At 39.9% G+C, this 10,645-nt stretch overlaps 1 protein-coding gene across 1 annotated transcript in view; it reads right to left on the reverse strand.

Moving 5' to 3' along the window:
* Positions 1–2,740: 2,740 nt before the first annotated feature.
* Positions 2,741–10,645, reverse strand: part of LOC118321942 (excitatory amino acid transporter 5-like) — a 13,769-nt gene continuing 5,864 nt past the window's right edge. Inside the window, exons 3-11 of the mRNA XM_035653514.1 lie at positions 10,227–10,442; positions 8,404–8,446; positions 8,114–8,321; positions 7,792–7,891; positions 6,340–6,573; positions 6,059–6,253; positions 4,817–4,951; positions 3,556–3,658; positions 2,741–2,920 (exon numbers count right to left, since the gene is read on the reverse strand). Coding sequence (XP_035509407.1) covers positions 2,756–2,920; positions 3,556–3,658; positions 4,817–4,951; positions 6,059–6,253; positions 6,340–6,573; positions 7,792–7,891; positions 8,114–8,321; positions 8,404–8,446; positions 10,227–10,442 — 1,399 coding nt within the window. The 3' untranslated portion in view covers positions 2,741–2,755. The remainder of the gene's footprint in view (positions 2,921–3,555; positions 3,659–4,816; positions 4,952–6,058; positions 6,254–6,339; positions 6,574–7,791; positions 7,892–8,113; positions 8,322–8,403; positions 8,447–10,226; positions 10,443–10,645) is intronic.

Raw genomic sequence — 10,645 nt, forward strand, 5'->3', positions numbered from 1 at the left:
TTAATTAGTTAATAAGCAGTTGGTGGCTAAAACATGGTAATCAGGAGTATCTTCCTATAATTATTAAAACCGTAGCCAGTTTTAAGGGCTTCCTTGCTGAATCTGAGAAGAACAGCAACAAAAATGACGTCAGCTTGCAAAGAGACAAAAAAAACATTAAAAATCCTCTCAATAAATAATGTTTGTCCATGAAGTCAGTGTAGTCCTTATTAACACGTTGCAGTTGGTCGAAATTCTTGCTGAATTTAAAATTTATCACTATTAGTTGTAGACTTCATTGTTCTAGAAATTTTTTAACGGAGTCCAGTAGGTGTAAAAATAGTCATCTTCAAGATGTGGTTGTCTTTCAAACATAGATGTAGCATATCTAAGTACAGGAAAGGAGGAAGTTGACCGAGGGTTGCTCAACTGTGATTGGGAAAAATGGGGCAGGGCTTATGAAGGGTCAGTTGTTGTCATAAATCAGTAATATGTGAATAAATCATGTTGTTGAATGAATATAATATATACATTATATATGTAATATATGTAATATAATATATTCAACGATAGTTGACATTTTTACATATTTAGGGATATCAAAGACCATTAGAGGCTACTTAAAACAGTATACCTACCTAATTGATCTTTTTCATAATCAATTAGTGTGGCCATTTTTCACAGTTTCTCAGGAAAGTCTACAATTTGCTCTTTTTGTCGGACAAAACCAAAAGATTTTCAATTTCCTGTAATATATGACAAAGAAAAACAGCTAATTGTTATTGTCATTAATCAATTATCTAAAAAGTTGATAGTCAATAAATTCATGAATTAATTGTTGTTGTGGCTCTTCACAGACACTTTAAATAGAAATTAGTATCCAGAACAGATGGCGTGCTTCTACAAGTATCGTCAGAGTAAAATGTGTCTGTAGTCGTAAATATAGCAACTTTTATTTAAAAAAAGGCTTCTTCTATAAATAGTTTCCTAATAAATATAGCAACTTCTGATCAATCCGTATCAATTTCAGGATTAAATTAACAATTTGTGGTTGGCTCCGCCTACATCCAGTGTAAACCACATTCTGAGTTTGAATACCAGCTGGACATTTAATGACCCATTTGAAATCATCCTGTTTGGGTTCGAAAAAGATTCAGAAGCCTGATAGGCAACAAAAAAACCAAAATCAATATAGTAAAATAGGTGATTTCAGCAGAGGCTCCAGATGAGATCAATAACTCATTGGAAAGTAAGAGAATCTATATTGAATATTTAGTAGACCGAGGTGAGGCATGAGATAAACTGAAACCAGAGCTAGAATCTGTTCATGTTAGCTGCAACTGACATTGGTAAGGTTTCCATAATCCCTACAGCACTTTGTTTACTTTGTAGCATTCAAATCAAAACAACAACAACAACAAGAGAAGAAAATAATGCACATGGACTTCAAATGAAGCCAGTAAGAACGCATGCCAGCATGCTGTCGAATACAAACGAGACAGAAGAAGAAGGTTGAGTCTGATGAGGATGAAGAGCACTTGGATTCATTCAGCCGTCGATTGGACGGATTGACCTTTGAGCCAGTCTGAGCACCGGCCAATCAAATACAGAGGTCAGTCAGAGGTTTGTTAAACACCAGAGAGAACTGTTGAACATAAGACAGAGATGTGGTTCAGAACAAACAGCAGCATGAAGAAGTTCTTCCCTTCAGAAGATCCCAGATAAAAGACAATCTCTAAGATGTCAACTCTTCAGCATCCAAAAAAACCCCAAAACAATCGGAATTTGGTGGATTTGTTCTGGCCTGAGTAAAGGGGACGAGCAGGAAATTGATCGAGGTACTGATCCACCTCTCCGCCTAACATTTGTTTGGGCAACTGCTAGAGCTGGGTATCACGTGGAACAAGAGTTACTATCCTAATATCAAAACAACACATTGTTCGATGCCTTTCTAAGAGAAGTATAAAACAACCGGCTATCTACCCTCTTACAAATGTCTGGAAGTAGTGGAGGATCCCAAGACGTACCCTGATGTGCTATAGGGCTGTTCTCATACCTATGGTTCGTTTGCTCCAGTCCGAGTTCGTAAACATTTTCCCCAAGCCAGCCAATTTGACATAGTGTCCGAACCGTGTAATTACAGCGATGGCAAAGTTAGCGGAGGTCTAAACGGGAAGTCTTGTGTAGTGTGACCTGTAGTGCGCTTCCTCTACAGGTCACACGATACAGAATACATTTGATACCAGCTTTCGGTACCTGACAGTTATTCCTACTCGGAACTACAGACACATTTCTGTCACTACCAGGGAAGTATTAAGGTTTGATACCCAGCCCTAGAAATCGCCATGGTGATTACTAGGTGAGGATTTACTTAATAAACTGTTATTTCAACCACAGAGTCTTAAACAAAGGGTCAGAGTGGAGCTGTCCCATTAACAACCCTGGATGTCAGTTCAGGCATCCTGCTTTCAGCTCATTAGCTCGGAGCTACAAAAGACCAGTCGACCAGTTTTCTGTGCAGATGTCTGTCTTTTAAACCAGAAGATGAACTCCCAGTAGGGTACCCATAATCCTCTGGTGAAGATCAGGCTTTTGTTCATCATGTTCTTCAACGGCAAATAAACCACCAAAATTAAACTGCTGCTCAGGTCCCCATCTTTATGAAGATTCACGCTCTGTGGCCACAATGTCTGCCTCTTCTTAACGCTCCTGTTCAGATGGCACGGTGAGGTTTGACCGGATCCTCCCGGACGGTGTTTTGAGGCGAGCTGATCTGTCACACCTGACAGATGTTGTAGTAGACGGTGTGCGCATGCCTCTCGCTCGCCGAGTCGCCCATCGTGTCGAACATGCAGTCTTTGTGAGTGTGGATCTCTGTCATTGGCACGTCTACGCTGTGGGAGTTGTTGTGAGGAATCTGCGTACCGTATGACGGTACAGACTGGGGAGGAATCATACAACATACGTTAGCTTCCCACAGTGAAATGCTAAAGGTACAATGTGATTATTTAGAGGTGTTTATATGTGTATTTTCATACTTAGACAGAGCTACGCTAGCTGTTTCCCCCTGCTTCCAGCCTTTATGCTAAGCTAGGCTAACTATGTTCTAACTCCAGCTTTGCACTTAAGTTTAAAGTAAATATGTGTAGAATATTTCCTTGTTTATTTAGACTAAAAGCAGCTCGACCTGCTGACTGTGTTGGTGAGTGATCGTAACTGATTTAGTTGATTGATTATAGAAACAAAATTTGCAGGTGTTTCTCAGTTGGTTATTAATAGACTTCTCTGCCCGGCAACATGGACTGCAGAATGCTGCAGAGGGGGGGCGGGGCTCGACAAAGACTCAACAGGATCAAGGTGAGAGTCAGAGCTTTAATCTGTTGTGGTTGTTGGTCCAATCTGAGCAAACCCCTGTAATCTAATCAAATCTAACAGGCATGAATGAAGTAACAGCTCCCAGGTGTAATGGCAGGGTTGATGTTTCCAATCAGAACATATATACTCGCTTTGGGAGACAGATTTCTCTCCAAAAAAATAAATAAACCACAGGGCAGTAAATAAAAAGAAAAAAATTACCTTTCCTGATCCACTGAGGGGGAAATCTTTCCGACAGAGGTGGGCGATAATTCCCGCCGCCAGAGCATCGCCCAAAACGTTGATCATAGTCCGAAACCTGTCGCTGCAGAGACAGAGAGAAGTGTGTTTTATACTCTATTCACATCTTTCTTTTTATATACCTGCTGGGATGTATCGTACTGTTCATATTGGCTGTTTTAGAATAGAATGCCTTTTAGTTAGTATTAGTACTTTTACTTAAGTAAGGGTCTGAATACTGCAAATAAAATATGATCCATCAGTCAGTTTTAGATCCCAGAAGTATAAACTAAGTAGCTCTAACTTAACACGCTAAAACAATAAAGTTCTGATTAGACATTGGTAAGTTTAATATAAAGTAAAGTAAGAGACCATTCTGCACAATCAGTAAAAGGGATTCATATTTTTCAGAAAATCGTAAATTTTTTATCCCAGAAATCCTGGAAACTGCATATGTTTTTAAGGTTGAACTTCAGCTGCAATACAATCACATTAGTCAAATTTCACAACAATAACTGCAACAAGGAGAAAAATTCATAAACCTATAATAGGTTCCCAACCTGGCAGCTTTAGTGTATTATTAGTTTTAAGGGGTTTCAATGTACCAAGGCAAATTCCTTGTATGTGAAAATGTAATTGGCAACAAACCTGATTCTGATGTGGACATGTTAACTTTTATAGAGTTTTGTTAGATATTAAGTTTCAAACAAAGTTAAAATGTATCCAATTAAATCTTTCTTGTTGGCAGACATATTGGAGTTAATCCAGACAATTTAGGCACTGTTTTAGGTGCATTACCTTTTTGAGGTGAACATGCTTACATTCTTTTTACATTTTATTAAAAGCATAATCAATTTAGCCACACTGTAATGTTTCTCATTGCATAAGGACGTTTGGAAGGTGTGTGCAGTTTTCTACAATCATATATCACTGTATCATCAGCATATGGCTTAATTTCAGCTGTGTTAATGATTATTGAGACAAAGGCATGTAATTTATGTTGATCAACATTATAATGAACATAATATACAATTTCTGCTTTAAATGCACTATAGCTCCTTGCTTGAACACATTTCTTTTAAAGTATTTGTAAATGTACATAAAAGTAAATATATTCCAATATGTTCTATGGTTAAAAAAAAACAAAACACATTTTCCTCTTAATATATTTGAAATGGTTTGGATGGGCATTCCTGGGAATTGCGTTTCCAGGGATAAAACCCTAAAGAGTACTGCTACTTACAGGATCCAGTCAATGGCCACGATGAGTGTGATGTCATCTGGTGGCAAACCCACTGATGTCAGTACGATCACCATGGTAACCAGACCAGCCTGAGGAATCCCTGCTGCCCCGATGCTGGCAGCTGTAGCTGTGATGCTGCCGGACAAAGAACAAAATAACAGAAAATAATTATCCTGTCAGAGATGAAAATTTAGAGGCAGCTATGATCCAGAGCATTGAAGTTGACTTCCAGTCAGTGCTAATGTTAGACTTACTATCTGATCCTGAAACCAAAAAGGAAACTGCAGAAAAGGCTCTGATATCAAAGGTGAGAACGGAAAGTATTACGTTTTTTTATGTGAACATGCAGTAAATTCATTTAATTAATTTTGACAGAACAAAAAATAATGCTTTGTTCTCTGTAACGGCGCCCCCTTACTCATTCACTGTCTACCTTGTTCTACCATCTCTGCTCTCAGTTGAGCCGGGGAGGAGAGGTCCCACTTTTAAAGGTTTGTTTACAGACAGTTTGGGAAAATCCTCATCAGTATGCCTTTAAACTGTCAAAGCAGTTTCTTTTCTGATCGAAACCCTTGAGAGCATGTTTTCAGAACGTTTCAAGGGGTTTCAGTGCGGATGTTTTGTTGGACGTTGAATTCCACATGAAGCTTTAAAAAACTTAACGTTTTAAAATTTGTCAAATTAAAGCTTCCTTGTTTGCATATTTCTCAACATGAGATTTAAAGGAAAGATTAGAGTCAGTCCAGGCACTTCAACTAAAACACAATTTTACCCTGATGTCATATCTGATTCAGTAGTGGTACATGGTCTTTTTGAGGTAAATGTGCTTAGATAATTTTTTTAACATATAATTAAAAGCATAATAAATGTAGCCACACTGTAATGTTTCTAATTGCATGTGGACGTTTGGAAGCAGCGTTCCATTTTCTACAATCATGCGTGTACATTACTGTATCGTCTCCATATGGCTTCATTTCACCAGCTTACTCATTCTTTTTCAGGAATAACAGAGGCGAGATTGTTAATATGCAGTCAAACTGAAAGTATAAGCTCTTGTGGGACACCCATAGTGGTAGATATGATTATGAATATTCACATACTGCATCTTACCATTTGTGTTTCCATTTGAGACTTTTTCTCGATATGTATCCTACTGTTCTTGTTCTTCTTGTTGTGTGTTATCACAAAAGTTACCAAAACCTCCTGAATTATTCTAGAGACACTTTGTTTGAGTTGGTTTACCTGATGGTGACTAATTGGCCGAAGTCCAGCTCATAGTCATTAACCTGAGCGATAAAGATGGCCGCCACAGCCTCGTACAGCGCCGTGCCATCCATATTGATGGTGGCACCCACAGGGAGGACGAAGCGGGCGATCTGTCGGTCAACATGGCAGTTTTCCAACAGACACTTCATGGTGATGGGCAGCGTGGCAGAGCTGAGAAGAGACGACATTCAAATAAAACTTCAATAAAATGCTGACACAGACCAGCAGGTTGAACCAGGACTGTCCTGGACTCTGACCTGGAGGAGGTAGCCAGAGCGATCACCAAGGCCTGCAGCAGCCCACGAATGAAAGAGAAGGGGTTCTTCCTGGTGAGGATGAAGTAGAAGAGAGGCAGGAGGATTAGTCCGTGGACGAAGAGGCCGGCGAGCACGGTGATGCCGTACCAGCCCAGCTTCTTCCCCAGCGTGCTCGGGTCCTGCATGTCCAGGATCTTCCCCGCCACCAGGAAGATGATCCCGAACGGAAAGTACCTAAAAGGACAGAACAAGAAACACCCTGATGATTTGGAGCCACGGAGATCCACCCAGAGCTCGATGATACCGCCTCACAAGGCGGTATCATGTGTATGCCTCATGTTCATACAGCAACATATTGTTGCTAGGAACATCTAGAAACCTTATGGTGGGCAAACTTTGACCCTTGGGCCCCACTTTCTAAACCCTGAAGGACACTGCTGTTATAAAACAGATATAGTAGCAGTGCATCTGTCCACAGTTCAGGTCAGCTTTAGGCTTTGTATGGACTGTCTTTAATCTGCTCATGTGCTGCAGCAGGAAGACTATGATGATGTCACAGCGGCACGTTGTGATCAGCCGACCACCTGACAGGTCATCAGGTCAGATCAGCACAACCCTCCTCTGTGTCACCATACGAGGACCATACGTCAGTACAGCTGCTGGAGTTCACGTGGGTCAAAGTGAAGCACATACATGAACATATTTAATCCTGTGAAATCCACTAGTACGTAAATAAGATCCATCCCTGCAGTTTATGGTTTGTTTGAATATTTATTATTTATTGGGCGTTTTCACATCTGTAGTTTGGTTCATTTATCTTCTCTGATGAACTCGAACCACAAATTGTTCTTATTTTTTTAACAACCGCTGATTTCTGGGATTTAACAAGACGATAAAAAAGTGTATTATTTCCTTTTAAAATCATTTAATATATTCTTGACACGTATAATTTTATTATATAAAACTTATTTAGTTTGAGGACAATTTAGGTACATTAAAAAATTATATTATTTATGTTTTGGAAGCTCAAAATCCCAGAATGTCAGGCAGCGCAACACGCTAAGAAAAGTATTAAAAATCACATAATAGTGACAAATTCAAAGTAAAATATTAGAATTTAATAATTATTTTACTCTCTTTAAAATGTAAAATTGGAAGCTTAAGATACTAAAGATACAATAATGTGTTAGTCACAGTAGACTCTCTCAGGGATACCAAAGATTAGAAAAATATAAATATCTTACAATACAAATTTTTGTAAATGTTGGGGCGAAGTTAGAAATACTGAATGAATTAAACTCTTAAAAAAGTTATTTTACCAATGAATGAATGAATCAAACACTTTGTTCCAGACTCAAAAATATGCATTAGATTAATATTAAAAATGTTTAAAAAGACCTTTTCAGAAGCCTTTTTTGTCATACCCGTATACATTCAGAGTTTTTATCTCACCAGACGGCAGCGTTGATGATCTTCATGACGCACTCGTTGATACACTGACAGACGTTGACCAGTGGAGCTCCTCGCTCTCCCATTCTGCCCAGCAACAGACCTACAACAACACAGTTATTAGAAGAAGAAGAAGAGTTAGACTGGTGCTTATTCTTTTTATAAATATTCAGTCTGTGCAGGAAACGTCTGATCAATAAATGACCAAAAACTGATATCTGCTCTCAGACGGCAGAGACCTTGAGGACTTAACAACAGAGATTTATATTAATCGGTATATCTTGCATTGATCGGTAATGTATCGTTCGGACGCCATCCCGCTCACCCATGGTTGCAGAGAAGATGACGATGCCGAGGACGTTCATCTGCTGGCTGCTGCCTGGACTCGTCTTGTACGTGATATCAGGAGGGGGGGTGAGCTCCAGGTACACCGTCCGACCTTTGGGGTCGGTCTCATCGGGGACGACGTAGACGAAGTTGGGCTGGATGGTTCTGGCCGGGACTTTGAGGATGGGGACCAGGTCTGTTTTGTACTGAAGAGACACAGAGGGGGTCGTTAGAGGACGTGGAGTTGGGAGAGTTAACAGACTTTATTTGTCCCGGCTGCTGTCTCACCTGCTGAAACGTGGCCTCGATCAGATTAGAGGGAACCATGTTCCTGTGGAGGGACGCAGAGACACAGGATTGATTAGTGCAACAGAGCAATATGCAGTAAATATAGCAGCACTCTGGTTCTTACAGTCTCTGTTTAAGCCACTGTCAGTGTCAATGTTAAAGTCAAATGTGTCTTCATGTTTTAAGATATGGAAGCCCATTTCCACCAATGTGACAAATAAAAAAGTTTCTATTATTATTGTTATCATGAAAAACTTTCTCAAAATATTAACTCACGCAGTCATTATTTTGAGATACTAAGTCTTTTTTTTGGTCACATTGGCGGAAATGGGCTTCCATACAAACCTAGGCTCTAGATAGGAAGGTAGACATTTTTCTCGCTGTTCACAGCGACCGTAGATTTTCCCACACACTTGGAAGCGGATGGTGAAGCGAGGGAGTTGCTGTCTGCAACTACATCACCAGATGCTGCTAAATCCTACACACTGGACCTTTAACTAGTGCCTCCCAGTATTTCTGGCCTGTGACTTCTTACAAACTGTGTCATCTCAGAGTCTCTGAGTCAGTTCCACCTCAGAGACATTTCCCCTCTTCTCTTCTCACAGGGTTAGGGTCAGAGGTCAACAGGATGATGATGCATTGGCTCTGCTCGTGAGGCCGGTTGAAGAGTGCCAACGTGCCGCAGAAGAGATCATTGCATCGCACCGCCGCTGAATCGGTTAATCTGTCGCTCATCCTTGCAGGATTACTAAAAATATAGTGATCAGCCTCGTCACTAATTGGATGGACGTGTGTGTGAGAGTGTGTGTGTTTCCTACTATTTGTTGATCGCAGCCTGTCAGACATTAGGTTGATCATTATTTTCATTATGTGTTTGTTATCTGTCAGAACATAACGATCAATACCACTCAGCCGGTGTCTCTGAGGCCGATCAATTCTTCCTGGACTGACAGTTCACAGAGAAACAATTTTTACATAAAACTGTATTTTATGTTTTATGTACTAGACCTTCATCAGGCAAATGTTCATAACAAAGAGAAACCATCTTAAATACGGAGCAGCTACAAGTCTACAAACAATCATTGCCTGTGTGCAGCAGGAAGGTATTTACTATGTGACTGCCTCCAAATCACATACATGGAGCTGAAGAGTGGACCATAGTACCATAATATCATCAGTATACACAAAGTCATCATAAATAAATAAAAACCTTTATAATAAATATTTCAAAATTATACAAAATTCCAAAATGAGCAAACAATATTTCAAAATCCAACCTATAAATAAACCCAATCCAAGTATCATGATATAAAGTAACACATGCTAATAAAGACAACAGAACAGAAATATAAGATGACTGGTACGTCATCTATGTAACCGTGGTTCCCAACCTGAGAGTCGGAACCCCCACTTGGGGGTCCTATATCTCAGTATTTTGTTCATTTCTGTGAAAAATACTACTTTAAGTTTAGATATTGTCATGATTGTTAAAAAAAAAATACATAATACAGACAGACAACTGTATAAAATCTCAGAAAAACTAATCTGTGATCAATATTCACAGACAGTTATAAAGATTTTAGTCGATGTGACAATTCCTAAGTCACAGAGGTCAGTGCTGTAGATACAGGGCAGAGGATATTATAATAATCCCATTTCTCTCTATTAGACCAGCATTCATTACATCAAGCAATAGATCCCACAGGCTGCACATGTTGAGCAGGTAACATTCACGGATTAACCAAGCAAGTAATTAACCCCAACACATTTACGCTGCATCATAATAACGATACGAAAAACACAACGAACATATCCTGTCTCACCTGATCAGGTCCAGCAGGGCATCAGCTGAGGTCATAACGGGCCCCCCTCCCAGCCGGTTGCTCTCCACTTCAGTCCCCATGCCGGGCTTGATGATGATGACGAGCACAATGCCGACCACCACGGCGATGAAGGTGGTCCACAGGTAGTAGGTGACAGTCAGGACACCCATCCGACAGCACGCCTTAGACTCCATCGACGACAGGCCGGACATCAAACTGCACAGAGGGAAACTGTAAGCCTAGCTTAGCACAAAGACTGAAAGTAGGGGGAAACTGTTAGCATAGCAAGCTTCTTCAAAAGAGAAAAATGCTGAAAAACTGGTCATTGTTCATAAACCGTTGAGGTTACTGAGGGGAAGACAGTAAATGAATAATTACCCAAAAACTGTAACGCTTTCATGTCCCAAAACATTTCTAGA

Source organism: Morone saxatilis, unplaced genomic scaffold (assembly GCF_004916995.1).
Source record: "Morone saxatilis isolate NCDOM2014 unplaced genomic scaffold, NCSU_SB_2.0 Contig12, whole genome shotgun sequence".
NCBI classification, from domain to species: domain Eukaryota; kingdom Metazoa; phylum Chordata; class Actinopteri; family Moronidae; genus Morone; species Morone saxatilis.